The sequence below is a fragment of the Eucalyptus grandis genome, chromosome 11 (assembly GCF_016545825.1).
Source record: "Eucalyptus grandis isolate ANBG69807.140 chromosome 11, ASM1654582v1, whole genome shotgun sequence".
NCBI lineage: Eukaryota > Viridiplantae > Streptophyta > Magnoliopsida > Myrtales > Myrtaceae > Eucalyptus > Eucalyptus grandis.
Window position 1 is genome coordinate 8637921 of NC_052622.1, and position 21330 is coordinate 8659250.

Here is a 21330-nt window from a genome sequence, read left to right on the forward strand (position 1 = left end):
ATCCAGCAAAAGTGTATGAAGCTGCTAGAAAACTGGCCTATGTCATCAAACGCGCCAATGTCGAAGATATCAATTCCACGATCGGAACGCTTGCCTGTCAAGATGATTCGTCTGCCGTTTTCAATTTCCGGAGGCTATCGAGGGGTTCGCTACTCCACATTGCAGCAGCCACCGGCAAGAGCAACATCGTGAGGCTCCTGCTTGACCATGTCAATGCCGACCTCATAGCCGCCCGAGATGATTGGGGGAATACCCCCCTCCACCTCGCCACTAAAAAAAAAGGCAATTGAAGTCATCAATATGTTGATTTTCCGGGCAAAACACCTCCCCTATGTCGAGGACAAGCAGCTCCTGAGGAAGAAGAACAATTATGGAAACACCGCTTTGCACGAGGCCGTGCTTGCATGTAACAATTATGGAATCACCGCTTTGCCCGAGGCCGTGCTTACATGTGAAGTTGACCTGGTGAGCCATTTGTTGGGGGAAGATTTGGAGCCTGTGTACTGGAAGAACAAGGATCAGAAATCTCCCTTGTACCTGGCCATCGACGTTGGCAACTCCCAGGTACTTGAGCTTTTATTATCGAAATCGCTCGACCCATCGAAGATACAAGGCTTGCCGCCCGCTCTTGGTGCCGTTGCACGTAAACAATATGGTATGTACTTAAATCTACTTATGGGAAATATCTATGTGTGGACTGAACTCATTTTAAATATGTGCAACCACTCTTTGTGCTTACCCAAATCTATTACGGGTGTTCACATAAAATTCCACGCCTTGCTTATCAAAGTAGTTGGGTGCCCATGAAGAAGTTGCAACTGCCATATCATTCTCCTAATAAACAAATTATCTCCCATTACAACATAATAGATCAGCTCAAATACATTCCAGACTCTATAGGAATTCAAGCATTTGCCCCAAATCTGTCCCATTTCACATTTCCCCAATGGAATTGGGCAGAAGGCGGGCTTATGGGGAGCGTTCATTGAACCCACACTTCTTTAATTATCTTTAAAATAATCATAACTTGTTTGAGTATATACATCTATTAAAAGTTTCATCATAATTATCCTATTTTTATTTTTTCATAAAGATATATCATTTTATTTTTGTATAGTCATATAATTGTAATGATGAATCAATGTGATGTTAAATGAAAATTCATCAAGGTAATAAAATGATAGAAATGATTGGATGATAGTTTTTAATATATTGTAAAAATAATAATCTATTCTGAATCACAAAAATAAATAAATAACAAGTAATAATTAATTGTTGTGGGTCATTCCCTCAAAAGTGTGTAACTCACAATATGCTGTTACTCTCACAATAGCCCAAAGACTATTATGTTTGCAAAGTCTATAAAATAATACATGTTTCAATTTAATCATGAATTTGTAGATTAAGTGAATAATTGTAATATCTTTAGTTATGTCTCATGAAAATCTACTTTCTAATGCATTACTTGTAGTTGATATACGTTAGACCGTGCCCGCATAAATTCTGCCCTGTATCTTCTTGCCTAGTCCGGGAAAATTTGCTCGGTTTGGGCAAGGCACCTCGGGGCGATAAGTCCTGCACATTGAATTATCAATTAATCCATAAATCAACGTATGCATACATACGTGCTTTCACCTAATAATAATCATTAGACATTTTTAGATTATTCAGATTGATAAATAATATAGTTTCTTCAGCTATGTTGATAACACATCCCAAGCAATGCAAGTTGAAACTAATCTTGCAGCCTCTTTTACTCTATGCACGTAATTTTGTGTCCTATCGCATTTTCATTTTGGACATGCATTAGAAATCACAAAAAAGAAAATACAGAAGGTCCTCATGTGTACTAAACCCCCACATAAAATCTTACGACTTTGAAGTAAGTAAATCTTAAATGTTAATAGTGAATCATTAGGTGCATATTATTTCTATAGACTTATTGTATGTATCCGTACGCAAATAAGAACATTATATGTGTATTTGATTTTTTAGAATGAGATTTTCACATTATCAAGATTGTGAAAGTACAAAGATTCATGAGCTAGGTAGACGTCAAAATTCAACATAGAATTATATTCCTGTTTAGGAAAAATTCATCCATCTTTGTATTTGTCCACATCAATGTGGTGCCTAAAAATTCATACAAAGCCTTTATGCCTTTTATATTATTTTATGATATTATTTTACCTTGATTTAATTTGAATGTGCAAACTTTCAAATCCAAGAAACGAAGAAGAGTTCAATTTATATATGAAGATTATATATATATAATGTGTGTGTAATGGTGGTGCCACATCCTCTGACTTGGGTGGATTCTGCTCGACTCTAAAATAAATTTTACTTAGTTTTTGCTCAAAAGGTTTGGTAAATATGAAATTTCTTAATTGAGCTTAATAGGTGCCCACCTTTACGAAGAAGTTGACATTTGCTTTATACTTGCCAGAATTTGACGAACATAATAGGAAGAGACCATTCTCCTTTTCTTGATCTTGCCCTATCTATTTAAATGTCGTTTCTGTTTTTCCCTTAACATTATATTTGTGGACTCTATAGATACTTCATAAGATGGAAATGTCATATAATTTGCCATGTCATTTAGTAAGATTTTTACAGTAAAATCTTAGTACATGTTGATGTCGCATTGCTTTGGAAGAAAATGGTCTGAAATTTGTCTAAAGTCATTCCCAAATACATAAATGGGATCCTTTCAAAATTTATGTAAAGTCTCATATATTGTGTTCCATGATGCTAGAGAAGGAAAGTCACAATACTTTGAAATTCCTAGATTGAAAAGCCATTTTTTTAAACCAAAAATGGGTTAGATAAACCTTTCAAAGCCTTGATTTATTCAATCGAAATTATCACCACTAGTTTTACCATTGCAATCTAATTCCCCATCAATGACTATGAATCCTAATAGTGATTAAGGTTACGTTGAAGATGCCCTTATCCCGGGTTAAGATGCATTAAAACCAACCAAGCTCCAACCGGTGTCAAATGTTTATGCGGATGGTGGTCCCTAATTTGGAGCTCCTGATTCCAGATTTACTCGGCCAAATACTCAGAAAGGACACGAAGCTTTTCACAATGAGAGACTCCAGTGATGGTAATGTATTCCATTTAGCAGCTTTCTGGAATGTGCCCAAAGTATTCAAATTCTTACAACCAGAAACCGAATATTTGGCTCAAGAACAGGACAACAATGGGGATCTTCCCATTCATATAGCAAGCAAGGAGGGTCATGTTGAACTAATCGATAAGCTACATCCGGTGTCAAAGTGGGTAAATGGGAAAGGACAAACCATTCTTCATGTGGCAGCAAAATACGGAAAAGAAGAAGTAGTGAGATATATACTCAAAGATCCGGATCTGAGGTTGATGATAAATGAAAGAGACGATGATGGAAATACAGCTTCACACTTGGCAGTGAAGTATTTACATCTCACCGCTTTGATTCATCTCGTGCTGGATAAAGATATGGATCCCTACCTTCTCAACCATGAAGGCTTGGCTGCTGTCGACATTGCTCGACTTTCCTCACAAGCGGGATTACGGAGGGTAGGTAACATGAACAGTCACTATTTTATTCATCAACTTACTAGGAATTTCCAGAGATTAATACCTTAGTCAAGCGTAGATCTTATATATAAATCATTATGTCTCGCAATCAACAATGGCACTATGAAAGCAATAATCAATTTTGTGGAATAGCCGAGACACCTCTAGGATTAACATTGCGCAATTCTCTAATTTAGCCTTAATAGGAGTTACTTAAATTTTGCCCATGAATATGTCCGCGGTTAGAAGCAAGTGAATATTTCTGATAAATGCTGAGATAAATTGTTACATGTCTCGATTAATTGAGCCTATAAATTAGATCAGGAGTTGTCAATGTTGCAATCTTTTTTTTCTTAAAAAGCCAGGGGTCAAGGCGGCAAATTTGACCACTCTATCTCACACATCTCATTACATTATCAGTAAGTCAACCTATGACAAAGGTGAACCACATACATTTCATTCATGACTCTTTTCTCATTTGCAGTGAACTTGTTACTCTAGTTTTGATTCTTAAAATTGTGGACACTGCATCTGTAGAAGTAAAAGTTTCCCTTTAAATGAGGACTCCAGAATTTGTTTCCGTTATCGATTCGCTAACAATTTTTTCTTTCTTTCCTTTTTCATACGTTTCCGATCTCAGGGCTTGGCACGCTTTCTGTTATTAAGCGTGTCGTATGATAGAACAGATCGATTCATAAGTAAGCCGGAAGCTCGAGACAAAGGGCACGCTCACGGAATTTTGCCAACTAAAGAAGCGGATGACGTAATCAATACCATGTTGGTGGTGGCAACGCTTGTGGCCGGTGTGAGTTTCGCAGCTGGTTTCGCAGTTCCGGGAGGATTGAATGGCTCAGACCTGGCATCCAAAGATGACCGGGGCATGGCTACGTTGCTGGACAATAGAAAGTTCCAGGCCTTCGTGATTTGCAACACCGTGGCGATGTTATGCTCAATGGCCTCGGTCATTGGCTTCATGTTTACGTACCTGACTGACATCCACATATCGATATTTGGATGCCACCTTGCAGGACTGCTACTAGCAATTTCACTCCCGCCAACGTCCGCCGCTTTCTTAATTGGCGTCATCTTGACCATTGAAAAACTCCCTTGGCTTGCCGTCGTGATGGTAATTTTGGGATCCATTTTCGTCGTCGTTATCACATTTGCTTTATTATCACCGTTCGTTGCTATATTTTTAAGCTGGCTTCCCCGCTTTCGGAAGAAGCACCTTGGTCCCGTCCGTCCTCTGATATCGAGGCTTTTCGGCGTTTACATTATATTATTTCGAATTGAGAAGATGTTCATTTCGGATGACTCAAAAGTACACAGAACGGCGAGCAAGACTTCAACTAGTCCGCCTGATGGTGACGCTGAAGATTGATTTGCAGAAACAAGTATATATTTGCCTTGATCTATTTGGCTCATTCTATAGTTGCTTTCCTATTGCATTACATTAATGATGATTGTAGAAGTATTTAAGTTAAACCATCTCTTCCTTCAATAGCTCATATTATTAAAATAGTTGGACGTAGTTCCACAACATTTTATACGATATCAAAGCTGGAGATTCTCAATTCAAACATTTTCAAACAATCTACATTATGTACTCTCATATTTTAGAATTGGAGCAAAGTCCAACTACTCACAAAGATGAGTGTTGAAGTATTCGAGCTAAATTATTCTTTGGGCGATAAAGAGTTTAAGCTTTTAAAATAACTGCGTTGCAATTTAACTAAACATCACAATAATACATGTATTATCTTGTCTCCATTGAATGGATGGGTGGGTCATCTCATCCGTTTCACAGCTTGGAAATCAAATCTTTAGTTTTTAACATGTAAGAGCCCGCCTCTCATGAAATCGTTTGTCTAGACTGGCCAAGGACGATTTATCAGGGACCGGTCCAATTTGTGGCAAACTCGGAGTCATGATATGCTAGACGCTCACTCAACATGTCATGGGTAATGAAAATAATTCTCCCCTTCACTCCTCAGGAAAAGAATATTTATGCCGCTCGATTTGGTGTTTATAATTCTAGAAGAAGAATCCTTTCACGTCCCTTTAAGCCAGATTAAGAAGTCGATCCGTTTGTTCGTATATATGCACAAACGGCTTTGGTCTACAAACACTCGTCAAAGTTCATTCAAGTTCTGCCGTCCGCCCTCGTCTGCCCTCGTCTTTGTATAGTATGCTCCATTTTCCCATGCATCCCGATTGAGCCCAACCACCATGCCTCCGCTTTTGCTTTTATTTTTTCCTGAGATGGCAGCTGTCGGCCGTTTCGACGACTCACCCATGGCGGTCGGGATATGGACCTCACCATTGAGGCTCACAGTGATGGCGTGGCTCTCGATTTGGAAGGTTGACGCCCTCCATGGCAGCACTAGTGTTTTTTTTCCTTTAAAAATAAATATTCAATTTCCGTTTATCTCAAACAAATATCAGATTTTATAGAATTATCTTTCGTTTTTCCACTTATCTTTTAAGCTTCAAATTGTACTTTGGTTCTTTTATATTTCCAAATCAACCCATTAATGTATTTTTTTCATTTTTTTTTTTGAGATTATTACTTGATGAAATCCAAATTTAAATGATAATTCTATTGTATGAAAATCGAATTAGCATGACAAATTTGAATTGTATGATGTTATTGTCAAACGATACAATTAGTACCAATAATCCTTACTCGTCCGTCGTGTATAGAGAAGAAGTCATGCACGCACTTTGTTCGCGAAACCCCTACTAATAACGCTATTCAAGTATATGTGAAGTTATAAATTCTAAATATTATTTTGTCAATGGGCTCTTATTTTGGAAGAATTTAATTTTTCTTGATCGAATTAGTTTTTCTTAATAAATTATTTCATCATTTAAAACTAAGATAAAAGAAATTAAGTCTGATAAAGACGTTAATTTTTCTTGAGCAAATCGTTAATAAACAGTTAACTTCCTATCAAAAAGTATTTCATTTTATTTCTTCTCAACTTGTAAAAGTTTCATTTTTCACTCACGCATGTCTGTCTATCTAGCTTTATAAACAATCATTCGTCTCCCGTTGTAATCAAATCTATATCGACAGTTTATTTCACCGAATTAGGTGTGTTTTTAAGCACCATATTTATGTTCTCGGATTAAGTCACAACTAACCAACTAACGCCTTATGAGTTAATATATGGTAGAGTAGCTAGAAGTATGAAACCGTGGTATGAGAGCCATAACAGTGATAGCAGGTTACTTTCCCGCAATTGAATCAATCTAATCAAAGCTTTGTTTTTTTTTTTTTTCCAGGCCTATTTTCATGTTCTATTAGCATAGCTAAATTCAAATAGGATGATTTATCTATGCTCTTACATTAACAATCAAGATCTTATACAAGAGAAAATGAAGAAACTGTAATATCTTTTGAGGAAATTTGTTTGATCAAAATTATCTATTAATTTGATATAGATTCCAAATTATTCATCGGTTCATATGACGAAAAAACTAATTTTTTTCCCCTAGAATTAAACAATTTCTTGAGAGAAAAATTTCGATAGCTTCATGATCTTGAACATCCTCAATTTGAACACAGGTATAAGTTTTTTTTCCAAAGCATGATGGTTTTCTGGATGTAAACGATGATACATATGCAGATGGATTATTCCTGTTGCTCTTGTGGCATCAAATTTCTATCCTAGTATTCCCAAAATCATCTCTGCTCATGCTTGAACTTTCGCGGATGCGAGTCATCAGCTATGAAATTCACTTCATTGCCTTTTGTCCCATTTGTGATTTCCCCTATCTCTATTTTAATTTCAATTATTTTGGCTCGATTTCTTAGTTTTACTTCTTATGGAAGAGAAGAAAGAAGGGATTTGAGTTCAATTTTAAAATTTTCAATTTTGACAATATAACTTTAAAAGATTAATTTTAGTATGACAAATTTAACATGCGATCCGGCCATTACTAGTGGGCCTTCATGATATGGCCAGTGGCCCGACGTCTAGTGTGGACAAATTTACTTGACCTTGTTGAGTAAATTTTCTGAATTCTCTAGTTTTCTTTTTCATGTTTTTTTTTTTTCTCCTTTTCTTCCATTTTTCTTTGCCATGAATTGTCTCCTTATTCCTATCTTCACGGTTCATCATCTGCTTAATTTTGTTTTCCCTCAATATCTAATCGCCCTGCTCTATTTGCTGTTCAGGTCAGCGACTGCCAATTCACGGCAAGCTAGAGGATCTTAAGCTCCGCCGTAATGTCAAACATAAGCCCAAGATCTGGAGGGCTTGACATATGTCACAGCAACGAGCTCGAGTCCTAGATCTGGAGGGCTCGAGCTCGGTTGCGGCATTGAGCAGGAGCCCCAAATCTGATGGCTCCGACCGTCAATTTGGAGAGTGTCGCGTCTCAGCACGAATACGAGACTTGTAGAGTTCTGCAACCAATTGAAAATTCTATTCCACTGCTACGAAGATATGTTCGCATCATACTATGAAACCTGCAATCTGGGATGAACTTGATGAGTGTTCAAAGACCAAGACTGTTGTGCATATATATGATCGACGAATCGACTTATTAGTCTGGCTTCGGAGAGATAGTGAAAGGATCCTGCTTGTGGTCCAATGATGCACCAAATCGAATGGCATGAGCATGCTTTTCATATATGTAACTGTTTTGTGATGATAAGTGGTTGTATCATGTGTTCCATTGAATTAACGTTGGCAATTGTCACTAAAATCTCTATGCATACAAATGAGTTTGTGGTTTGATTCATGTTGAGGTATGATCTGGTGAGCAGCGGACGCTGAAATCTAGTCAGGGGTACGCTAAAAAGGAACTGCAATACCTAACTCAGGGAGAGGGGAAATTGTGGAAAAGTGACTAGATATGTGGTGTAGTTTTCCTCCTCTGACCTCTGGTTTTTACTTCAATGTTGGTTGGCATTGACACGTAGAATGGAACTCAATGTTATTCTCGTTCGGTTTATTCGACTGTTAAACGTAGGGAACATTTATGGGTACATGTGTGCAAAAATGTCGGTTTACGTTCGTCCCTTTGTTCAAAATAGCAATGTCATTGACCCGGAGTAGCATTGTCCACTCGTCACTGCTGAAGAACGAGGACTGCGGCTTGGGTCCATTATACAGATGTTTATCAGCTATCCCCATAGTGGATCCATCCGTTGTATCCATCTTTCTAGTTCTCCCTGCACCTAATCCAAATATCACAAAACCCTAGCGGAGCACCTAGCCCTCTTCTTTTTTCTCTCTTCCTCCTCTACGCCCGCAGCCACCTCTAAGCCGACCTTTGTGCCTTCCCTTGACGATACCATCGGTGGGGTTGTCGTTGCCGAGTCCAAGCCAACCACTGCTGCGCATCTAAGACATGCCATCCAAGAGTTGCCACCATCTGCTGTCGCCATTAGTGGAATTGTCGTTTTTTTATTTTTGAGCTTGCAACAATCGCCCATCTTGGCTGCTCGTCCCTGGCAATCGGGATATCGGCCTCGCCATTGAGGCTCACGGCAATGGACCCGCCACACCATCAGATCTAGAGGCGTGGTACTATTTTTGGAATCTCGACGCCCTCCATCGCCATAATTGTTGCCAAGCCTTCAAATCCAAAGGCATAGCTCTAAATCTAGAATAATGACGTCCCCGGCCAAGGTAGGGCTCCACACCGCGTCTAGCCCCTCAGAGTACTATATATAAACACTGCATATTTTGAAAGAAAAAGCCTAATTTCATGAATGCATGAAGATCATCTCATCCATGTGCATAAATTAGGGCTCTCTCGAGAGTAGCATTTGAGACCAAAATTACATTTAGGAGACTTGGGACTACTTAAACATCAAATTTGTGTCCTCAGATTAGGTTTTTGACAACTGATTTAGTAACGCCTTCTAAGTTGATTAACGGTAGAGTGGATGGAAGTATGGAGTTGTCTAATGGAGATGATAGTCATAAACGTAATAGTAAATTACTTATTTGTAATTCAATCAGTCTAATCAAAGCTTTTTTCTAGGTTCATATTTCAAAACTTTTTGTGTTCCATTATCATAGCTAATTTAGAAGAGAATGACTCATAGCTAGGATAGGTAAAAACCCCTTGCCTCTATTCTCTTGTATAAACAATTGAGATATTATATAAGAGAAAGGAGGAAACTCTACCCTCTTCTGACTAAATTCATGCAATTGATATTGTCCATCATTCCATACAGATCTCGAATATCTTGTCAAATTACACAATGAAGAAACTAAATTTGTTCTATAAATCAAACAAATTCTTCAAGAAAAACTTTCATAATTTCTTGAAATTGATCTCCTTTCTCGGATTTCAAAATGAGCTTCTTTCAAAACGTATGGTTTTTTAGGAAGTAAATGATAATATCTATACATTGGATAAATCCTACCGCTCTTGAAGTAATGAAAATTTCTATCTAAATGTTTTCATGATTATGAGCTAATTGAAATGGTTCGTGCAGTTGAAGGCAACTCTCATCTCTGTTCATGCTTGAATATTCGTGGATGTGAGCCATTAGCTATGAAATTCATGTTCGTTGTCTATGTCCCATTTAAGATTTCCCGTGTTCATTTAAATTTTCGGGGCAGTGAAAAAGGTTCTAAAGGCCAGGCCATCACCACATTCATGCCAGAGCCTACCTAAGCTTGTTCCTGCAGTGACTGCTTGCCAATTGGATAATGCCATGTGGCTAGCCACACGCGGCCCACATAGAAAGGAGACGTCTGCTTGTTCACTTTCCTGATGTGATTGGAGAGGAGATCATGTGTGTTTTGCACAACGGTACATGGTGTGACAAGTCAATATAAAAGAAAAGTTAATATATATATATATATATATAATAAAAGAAAAGTTTCCAAGTTCACATGCAGCATACAATAAAAAATGCGTATTTGGCAAGCCATGTGATGATTGGTTAGCCGCTTCGGTTGTGTGCTTGATACATAACATATTTTATCGTGATTGGGGCCCACAGACCTTCAATAAAACTGGTTCAAGCTTTTGACGCGGTCAAGTAGTGTTTTGAGCGGTAAATAAATTTTGACATAGAATAATATGTCCATAATTACTAAACTTTAGTATGTCATGGCAATTGGCACGAAGGATGATCATACGCATAATTACCAAAGCTGACGACAAAAGGACTAATTGAGAATCTCTATGCCCCTTTGCTTCTGTGGGAGGCAAAGAACAAGATCAGTTAAAGGGACTCAAAACAGTAAAGGAACTATGTACGAGGATTCATTCAACAAGAAGTTTATCCCTCTAATGTAATATAAAATGGCTGCTCTGGTTCATCTTTTGTGGGACGAATGAATTCACTGCTTTCAATATTACCTATAGATCGTTGGAGAACGAACTTTTCGTATTGGAGGGTACGTGTCTTTCAAATTGATTAATACTTTCTTTCCTTTTTCTTTTGCTAATTGTCTAATATTTCATTTGTTAATTCTAATTGTCTTCAATCTTGATGCTGGATCACACACTTGTCATTATATTCTCTCTTGATTGGTTCATTCTATTCAATGATCGTACCACTACATCAATATTAAAAGTTTGTCCCATTTGTGATTTCCCTAAGCTTATTTTAATTTTAATTTTTTTGGCTCAATTTCTTTGTTTTTACTTCTTATGGTTCAATCGGGTCAGGCAATTAGGTCGGGCGGTGAAAAAGGCCACCAGCCACCACTATATTCATGAAAGAGCCCACAGTTGAGTACTAAAAGATTGAGTAATAAATAAATCATTTCATGAATTCATATTGTGCTCTGGCTGCTCTTTTCTTTTGCAAAATTGAAAAGAAAAGAAAATTAATCACATGGAAAAGTCTCTATTCTTGAAATTTGATCTAGTTCAGAGCATCAATTAGTAAAATCATTGTTTAGGCTTAAATCTTTTTACAAATCCAATTTGGCCATTGTCAAATAGCGTGACTGTCAATAAAAACAACGAATAAAGAAAGACTTATATCTCAATAAGGGCCATTAACTTAACTAAGAATATTTTTGCACCTTTTTTCCAATTATATATGTCACGAGGTTTAGTACACAATTAACTATATTATTCTGCGCAATTTTATTCCATTTTGAATACTCGATACACACAAATTTTGAGTGATTGGGGTTGGAATTACTGAGATTGTGAGAAAAGTTAAGTAAAAATGAAAAAGAGACCTAGCAACCAATTATGTAAATGAGAAGAATATGAAGATTAGGTTGTGCGCATGTAGATACAATGTCAGATTGTTATACATACATATGTCTATCTTGAAGTTAACTTTGTCAAAGCACAAATCTGTGCGGTCAGCAGCTAATAGCGAACGGCGGGTCCAAGCGCCAAACAACCTGCAAAAAGTCCAAAAGGATTTTCCACCGATGCTTAAGTGAAAGATTCCTCATGAAAGAAATAAGTGAGAGGAGATAATTTACGTTGTCATCCGGAAGATGAAAGCCACTAGAATCGACTGTCTTTTCCGTCTTTGTTTGAAAAAAAAATAAAATCTATTATAAAGGAAAGTGAACGTTAACCAAAAGGATCGCAAACCGGTGCTAACACCGATTTCATCCATCAAAATAGAAACCTATTGTTGTCAAGAGGTTTAGTCAGAATATGAGCAAATTGCAAATCGGTGCTAACAAATCTTTTTCATTGATTCATGTTGTGCTGTGGTTGCCATAATTTAAGGAAAAAGAAAAGAATCATATGAAAGAGTCTCTCTTCTTGAAGTTTGACCTAGTTCAGAGCTCCTCAAAATGGAAGCCATCCCTGTTAAATAGTAAAAGTCATTGTTTAGGCTTAAATCTTTTATTAGAAATCCAAAGTTTTGGCAGTTGAATACTTGGCCAATTGTAAGACAGTGTGACTCTCAAACTGTGCTCGCATTAAACTGAAAAACAATTAGTAAAGAAAGGCTTACTGATTGCTTGACAATGTTGCAATTGCATTTATTTTCAAATCCTTACGTTAAAGATGACACATCCATATATCTCAATAGGGGCCATTGACTTAACCAAGAAGTTTTAATCTTTTTTCCCATTGAATACTCGATGCATTCAACCTTGACTGAACACAAATTTACCAAACATGTTTCTGTTCATTTTTTTATTCCCGAACAAGTTTACCAAACGAGTTTTTATTCAAAAATTGTTCCCCTAGGATTGGAGTTTGAAAGACTGAAATAGTGACAACAATTAAGTCACTGTGTAAAAGATAGTTAGTTACTAATTATATTAACAAGAACAACATGAAGATCAGGTTGTGTGCACGCAGATGCAATATGAGATCGTTATACATTCCTGCATTATATATACTTTTTCAGTATGTTTATCTTGAAGATGTAAAATTAGTTGGACCATTACAAGATAATATGAGGGACTTTTGTAGAAGTATATATAAAATAAACTATAATCGCAATAACCACATCACTTGAATGGCTTAGGCTCGATGGACGTAAAGCTATCTATAGGAGGGGAGGACGTTGGCATGAGCAAGTCGATCAAGAAGGAGATCCAGAAGGATGAAGGAGGAGCTTCCACGGAATTGTTGGAGAACAAAATGGATTCTTTGGAAGAAGAAATTTGGAAGAGTAGACGTGAGAGAATGAATAATGCGTTGGCAACTGCGCAAGCCGCAGAGGGACAAGATCGAGCAAAAACGTATGCAGATGCTCGAAAACTGGCTGATGTCATCAAAGGCGCTGACGTCGAAGAGTTCATTTCCGAGATCAAAAGGCTAGCCAATCAAACCGATCTGTCTGCTATTTTCAATTTCTCGGGGCTATGGAGTGGTTCACTGCTCCACGTTGCAGCAGCCGCCAACAAGGACGACATCCTAAGGCTTCTGCTTGATCATGTCAGGGACCGCCTCATAGCAGCCAAAAATGAATGGGGAGATACCCCACTCCACATGGCCGCTAAGGCCGGGGGATCTAGAGCCGCCATGATGTTGATTTGCCGGGCAAGAAACCTCCTCAATGTTGAGGACAAGAACCTGATCCTGAGGATAAAAAACAGACATGGAAACACCGCTTTGCATGAGGCCGTGTTAAGTGGTCACCTCAACATGGTGCGCCTCTTGTTGAGAGAAGATTTGGAGCCTGTGTACTGGAAGAACGTGGCTGAGAAATCTCCCCTTCACCTGGCCCTCGACACCAAGAACTCCGCTATACATGAGGTTTTATTTTCACTCTCGCTCGAACCATCGAAGATAGAAGGCATGTCGCCCGTTCATGGTGCTATTGTACGTCAGGACTATGGTACGTACCTAAATCTGCCTGTGAGAACTATCTATGTATGTGAAAAATGATATCGTCTCAAATCTGTGCAGCGACTTTCTCCACATACCAAACCTGTTTTGGGTTTTTATATAAAATTCCAAACCCTATTTAGTTGGATATATCCAACCAGCCATATGATTCATTTAATAAGTAAACTATCTCACATTTGAACATACTTAAATTGACAAATAGAACCAATTGGCTAAAACTCATTTGTTGTTGATCTTTGATTAGAAAAAGTACAAAGTACAAATATTTAAGATTGGCAATGATAAATATTTAGAAACTAACAATGACAGATGGAAAAAGATACACTTAACGATTACTGTTGATGATTAGATTGTAATTGATCTTGTTTGAGGGTTCACGAAATTAAAATTCTAGTTTTGTAACAAAGTAAATTTAATTTGATTTATCACATTTTGGTTTCATGTTTATTAGAGGATTAATCTCAAAACCATCTCAAATCCTAGTAGAGTTTTGGATGTCAGATTTCAATATAGGAAGCATTTGACCCTAAATCTGTTCCATTCCTCAATGGAATTGGGCATGGCGGGCCCGGGGGGGTTGTGCCGATCGTCCGTTGCACCCCGACTTCTTTATTTATCTTTAAAATAATCATGATACGTTGGATCAAGTATAATAATAATATACATAATTTTGCCACTTAGTTTATAAAAAATGTAATTGAAGAATTTTCCAACATCAATTGATATAATTTGTCGATTTGGATATAGCACGACATAAAAGAGACTAAACAAGTTAAATTGGCTATTGAAAAAACGTTAGTTGATTCTTTATTCATTTATAGTCATCTAAATGACAAAATAAATAAAATAATTTTTACGAATTATTGGGATAATGATTAGGATGATCCCTGAACTTTTCTTCAATACTGAATGTGATGGCTAAATATTTTTTTTATTCAATTTAGCCATTGAACTTTCAAAATTCATTTAATGTAATCCTCCCATTAAAAAATTCTAATATCATTAGCTGGCATGACCACATGACCATAAGTTCTATTAACTGTGGTGTGTATGTTGGCGTCCATGTGGTGTGTATGTTGCCAGGCACAGCAGCCATGTTATTAGATTTGCTATGTCGGCGTCCATGTGGTGTGTATGTTGGCGTCCATGTGGTGTACGTGTTATCGGATTTTTTTTTTTTTTTTGGGTACTATTAACTGTTTTTATATTTGCTTTTATTTTGAATATAATAAATGTGAATGTTACATATTGATGTAAAATGTAGGGAACTCGAAAACAGTTAGAAAATTCTTAATTATCATTATCATATGACATTGGAGAAATTTATGTGTACTTAACAAATATTAGAGTATACTTTATAGGAAGCATTAAAGAAAACATTAGAATTTTAATGATTGCTCATTCAACTCATTAGAACTAATCTAATTAAGACTAATGATTCTCTTTTTTCAACAAAAAGTCACGTGTTGACACCTAAGGTTTTGCTAAGCATTTAATGGTAAATTACATAGAAAATTAGGGATTAAGTTTTAACCCCTAAACGAAAATGGTATAATTAAATTGCACAACAATAGACATTAAGAGAATTTGCATTAATAGTAATAAAACTTATCAATATTATTATTATTATTATTATTATTATTATTATTATTATTATTATTATTAAAATTTTCTTTAAAAAAATAAGAAAGAATGGAAAAAGCTGAAGGGAGCCGGGTCGACCCGGCCCCATATTTCTATTACTGACTGAGCCTGGCCCAGCCTCTCCCTTTTCCTGTGCCCTCTGGCCCGGCCCGTGCTCTCGTCTTCTTCCACGCACCCAGCAGCGCAGCAGCGAAGGACAGAAGCAGAGCAGGGCAGGAAGGGCAGACTGATTAGTGGCGGCTTCGAGCTGGAAATAGAAAGAAAAGGAGCTGGCGTTTTTGACTGATCGGGAGAGGGAGAGAGCGAGAAACAAAAAGCAGAGAGCGAGGCCGATAGTGAGAGGTTTCCTCCAGTAGCCACCGTGCTTGGACCTTGGCCGACAGCCCTCGCCGACGCGTCCTTTTCCCCACGGCATTTTTTTCATTTTTTCGGGTCGTGTGGATTTCCCGGGGATCCCGGCTCGGAGGCGTGCCGAGGCGAGCGGGCGCAGTCTGATCTATCGAGCTCGCCCCACTCACCGCCACCGAGCCGGGTAGGGAGCACCACCGACCGCCCCCTGTTTTGTCCTTTCTTGTGCCTTGTTTTGCCCTGTTTCGCGCTCGCCGGACGGGGGGTTGCCGTTGTCCGGTTCGCACGAATTCCGGTCCCATCCGTATGTGTGCTGCGGTTTTTGGGTCGTTGCTTGTTGATTGCCGTGAGTCCCGACGTGAATCTGAGCCTGGGTCGGTTCGTTTCTTTTCTTTTTTAGCCATAATGTACTCCAAATGCTCGATGAAATGCCTGAGTTAGATTCGTTTTGTGTGTTCCTTGTTCGTCGCCGAATCGATGTTCCTGCGTAACGCTCGCCTTCCCCGCTTTGTTGTGATTTCTGTTTTTGCCGTTTGTTCGGGGCCACCCGCGATTTCGTTTCGCCTTGGCCCTCCTCCTCTTCTCCTTTGTTTGGTGCCTGGCCGGCGGCATAGAGATCGGCCGGCGGCGTGGAGTTCGGCCGGTGAGTGGCGGCCTAGATGGGTGTCGAGAGTTGTCGAGGCAGGGCGTGGGGTGAGTTTGGGCGATTGTGGTTGAGTCGAGTCTTGGCCGAGCTTTGGGCGTGAGGAGGCCGAGCCGAGTCTCGGCCGGCGGTGGCTGAGGCAGTGCCGGGTGCGCCTGCGGCCAGGCCGAGACTAGTGGTGCCGCTCGTTTGGGCCATCTCCGTTGTGGGGCTGCGAGAGGCGAGGGCGCGAGTCAGGTCGGCTTTGTGGTCGGAGCTGGGTCGGGGGAAGGGAGCTGGTCTGGTTCCATTTGCTTCTCCGGGCTGGGCTGGGCTGGGCTGGGCTGGCTGAAATTTGGGTCTAGGCTTGGCGGGTTGGGTTAGATGTTCTGGGCCGGCCTGTCTGGGCTTGATGAGCCCAGTCCATTCGTGGACCCAGTCGGTCCCGACCGGGTCGGATGGGGGAGATCCGACCTGGGTAGTTTATTGTATTATATTATTTTTTATATTAAAAAAAATATTTTTTTTAAAATTAAAATTTTTTGAAGATTGATGTATGCAAGAATTTGGTTAGGAATTACCATGCTATGCCTTCTTAGCATAATTAGGCCTTTGTTTGTTCGTTTATATATTTAATTACGTATGTGAATATTTAGTTGCTTGTGTTAAATTTATTGCAATTTGGACTTTGGTTGTCTTATTACCACACTTTTTTTCAAAATATCATTTGTTAATAGAATAGGTTGGGGTTAGTTTAGACCTTAATGAAAATGAGACCTACAAAAAACATTTGCATGCTCAAATGGACACTTGCCTTTAGGATCATGATCGAAAATCAAGGCTGCTTGAACATGTTAATTGATGATTGAACAAGGCTAGGTATTGAAGTGACGTTAGTTGGATAATTAGTGTAGCCAAGTCCCTAATCCTAAATTATCTGGTTATATAAGAAGTGATGTATCCTCTCATGCCTTACATGGTTTCTAGCCGATCTCAATAGACTAATAGTGACTCATTCAAAATTTTCATAAGGCCAATTTAGACTAAGATTGAATATCCTAATGTCGCACGAGATAAGAGCTTAGGAGAGCCCGTGCTTAATTGAGGCTACAGGCCCATCATTTAGGCAATATCCCTAAATGTATGCCTTCTCCACTCTTGGAGGGAAAGGGTAGGTGGCAACATCATGGTATTGAATGAGTCAAACATAAACCCTAATTCGAAGCAAAATAAGTGGATGGTGCAAGAAAAATAATTAATTTCTTGCGAATTAGAGTTCTACGTGTCACGTATCACTTTAGAGGCAAATTCGTTAGGAAGGACCTCTTATAATTAATTTGCAAAAGTCACCGAGCTTTTATTATTATGGACGTAGATTTTACCGGCAGTGAAAGGGGACTCGTTTTGTTGTCCGCCACTGTGGTTATGTCATCACAGAGACTCTTCTCCCCAACTCTGGCAGAACGAACTGGGATCATGCACGGCTTGTTCCCAAGCATCCCTTCCTTGGGTTGGGGCAAGACAGCAATGAGTAGTTCGCTTCAGGACTCCACCCCCTCGCGTTCCTTTTTGGCCTGGATACCTCTCTCCCAATGCCGCTACGCCCCTCTAATCAAGAAGAAAATGTGAATATGGCTGTCATAACTTGGATTTATATGATTACGTGCACAGCACATTGAAGATGGAACAAATCATGTACTGGCACACGCCCATGCGTGTAGTCACATGGCTGTGTAAAAAGATAGTTTTAAGTGGGTTGTTATGTGCATAACGCAAGGACAATTTAAGAAATACAGAAGTGAGAGAAATGCCGCCTTCCCATAATACAAAATAGTCTCATGGGTCGTGTATATTGCGTGTATAAATGAATGAGTAATGCTACATGTATTAAGGTCTCAATCAGAAAGCCTTACTAAATGATATGGCATATGTCATATCACTAATTATGTGTGGATTAAGTCAAAATGGCGCAATTAAAATTAAAACGGAGAAAAAGCCATGAATTGAGCAAGATCAAGGCTTCCCTATTTAGTTAAAATTATAACAACTAGTTTTAGCATTGCAATCTATTCCAACATGGGCGACTATCAATCCATCTCGTGTTTATGTGGATGGGGCCCTAATTTGGTGCTCCTGATTCTAGAATTAGTCGCCAAGATACTCCAATGGAACAAGAAGCTGTTTGCAATGAGTGACTCTGAAGGGCACAATGTATTCCATTTAGGTGCTTACATCAAGTGGTCCCCACTATTCGATATCTTACTACCGGAAATTGAATATTTGGCCCGAGAACGGGACATGAATGGGGATCTTCCCATTCATATAGCGGTCAAGATGGGCCATGTTAACCTAATCAAAAAGCTATATCCGATATCACAATTGCCAAATGGACAAGGACAAACCGTTCTTCATGTCGCGGCAAAATATGGGAGAGCTTCAGCAGTGAGACAAATACTCAGACATCCAGAACTGGGAGAGCACATAAATGCAGTGGATCATGTTGGAAATACACCTTTGCACTTGGCTGCGATGCATGCACAACCCGCTGCTTTGATTCATCTTTTGCAGGATAAAAGAATTTGACTCACCATTTCCAACAACAAATGCTTGACCGCTTTCAACGTTGTTCTAGGATGCATGGCAAGGGGGCATACAATTCGGAATGTAGGTAACATGAACGGTTACTATTTTATCTATCAACTTATTGGAGATTTTGTATACTAATTAATTTTCTAGAATAGCCAAAACTCCATTCGAATTGATGTTCTACAAGTCTCTAATTTAGTTACATATCTTGGATAATGTGGAGATAACAATTTATATATCTTGATTAATTGAGCCTATGAATACGGTCATGTACAAAAGGCAGGGGTTGTCAAGGTTGCATTCCGTTTTTCATAAAAAGCCAGGGGTCAAATAGGCGAAATGTTGCACAATCTCATAATGTTATCATTATGTCGACCTATGAAATGATTGACCATATATTTCATTGATGCCTCTTTTCTCATCTAAAATGAACTTGGTGCTTTGTTGTCAATTCTTCTAGAAGAGCAGACTCTGCATCTTTAGTAAAAGTTTCCAGAGTCCATTCCCGTTTTCAATATGGTATAAGTTTGTTCTTTTTTCCATTTTATATGCTTCCCATCTTAGGAATTGGCATTCGTGGTGTTGGCTTGCTCGGACATTTGGAAATATTCAGTTCCTGGCAGAGACACACTCATACTTCGGCCGGAAGCTCGAGATCAAAAGCTTGTCTCGCGCGAAACGAAGCCAAACAGGGATGCCAACAGGGATTTTATCAAATCCCGTATGGTGGTGGCAATGCTTGTGGTCACTGTGACTTTTACAGCTGGTTTCGCAGTTCCTGGAGGATTTAACGGCTCGGACATGGCCTCCAAAGGTGACTGGGGCATGGCTACGATGCTGGACAAGAGAATGTTCCAGGCTTTCGTGATTTGCAACACCATCGCGATGTTCTGCTCAATGATCGCCGTTGTCAACCTCATCTTGGTGCGGCCAGATGACGCCGGAGCTCTGAAATCTGCATTCGCGAACTCAATAGTGCCACTAATAATTGCACTCCCGACAATGTCGGTTGCTTTCTTAACTGGTGTCACCTTGACCATTAGCAAACTCCCTTGGCTTGCCAACACCATATTTTATTTGGGACTTGTTTTCCTCCTCATTATCTCAGTTGCTTCATTGTTAGAGTTCCCTCCCTTACTTGCAATGAGCGGCCTTTGTTGCCGTCGTCTGGTGTTTAGGATTATTCTCATTTACATTTCTTTGTGGGGAGTTGAGACGTTCGTTTTTTAATGAAGCGGAAGATTACGAAGCGGCGAGCGAGACCTCTACTGGTCAGCCTACGGATGGTGCCAGTGACTCGACGGCAGCGAAATGTGGGGATGCGCCACATTCTCCAAATCACTGATTCAATTGATCATTCGATATTATCTATGATCTGTATTAAACAATATATATTTTCCTTTATATATGTGGATCAATGTTGAGTTGTTTTCCTGTTATGTCAGATCCAAGGTCATTGTTGAAGTTACCACTGAATTTTACATGTTATTAATGTTATGATACACATGTGAGTTATGTTAAAGAAGTTTCACATCGAAGAATTAATATGATATGGAGCAGTTGATATATCTTAGTTGACTGGTTAAGCTTTTAAATAAAGGTGGGTTCAACTGAATATGTCAATGGGTTCAAAGTTGGCTTTCTCTCTAAATATGTCAATGGGTTCAAAGTTGGCTTTCTCTTGGTGATCTCGTCAGGTGAAGGTATTGGGATGCTGGGTTCAAACCTTTCCATGTCCTCTTTGCCTCATCATTTATATGTTCTCATATTTTAATTTTAGAGCAAAGTTGAGTCTATGACCACGTCAGCACTGGCTATGACACGTAGGATGGCCGACGTTGAGTTGGTATCCCACGTCAGACTTTTTCCGGTAATAGGACTGAATTGGAAAATATGCAAAAATTTTAAGACAGGATTGACTAAATTAAAATGTTGAGAACTTAACTAGCACAAATGCAATAGATTTAGGACTTTTGGATTTTATCCCAAAATCAACCGTCTATCAACTTCTTGATGCTCAGTTCCTCACAAAATTATTGACAAAGCATTGAGCTGAGGCAAGCCCAAATGAAGTATTTGGCTCATCGAATCTAAAGTCCAAATATGGGTTGTAACTCATTTTGCCAGCCCTACTAAAATCTAAACATATTAATAATTACGGTTTATACAGCATCTTTGTTCACAAAGTTGTGTTGTTGCTTATGACAAATCGACAGTGATTGGTTTTCATGAACTTACCTGTCATATTGTTGACATTCCAATTATATATGAGCATAAGAGCGAACTTTGATGTTTGGAAGTTG

At 38.9% G+C, this 21330-nt stretch overlaps 3 protein-coding genes across 3 annotated transcripts; all 3 read left to right on the top strand.

Annotated features, from left to right (window-relative positions):
- The first annotated feature begins 300 nt into the window (after positions 1 to 300).
- Positions 301 to 4942, top strand: LOC104427133 (protein ACCELERATED CELL DEATH 6). The gene is made up of 3 exons (XM_010040273.3): positions 301 to 655; positions 3047 to 3561; positions 4202 to 4942. Exons 1-3 carry the CDS (start codon positions 301 to 303, stop codon positions 4940 to 4942), a joined length of 1611 nt encoding a protein of 536 aa, XP_010038575.3.
- Positions 4943 to 13116: 8174 nt separating this feature from the next.
- Positions 13117 to 19024, top strand: LOC120289718 (ankyrin-3-like). The gene is made up of 2 exons (XM_039305043.1): positions 13117 to 13816; positions 18585 to 19024. The coding sequence occupies exons 1-2, from the start codon at positions 13117 to 13119 to the stop codon at positions 19022 to 19024; spliced, it is 1140 nt and encodes a 379-aa protein (XP_039160977.1).
- Positions 18628 to 20285, top strand: LOC120290004 (protein ACCELERATED CELL DEATH 6-like). The gene is made up of 2 exons (XM_039305581.1): positions 18628 to 19105; positions 19592 to 20285. Exons 1-2 carry the CDS (start codon positions 19079 to 19081, stop codon positions 20255 to 20257), a joined length of 693 nt encoding a protein of 230 aa, XP_039161515.1. The 5' UTR covers positions 18628 to 19078; the 3' UTR covers positions 20258 to 20285.
- Positions 20286 to 21330: the final 1045 nt, after the last annotated feature.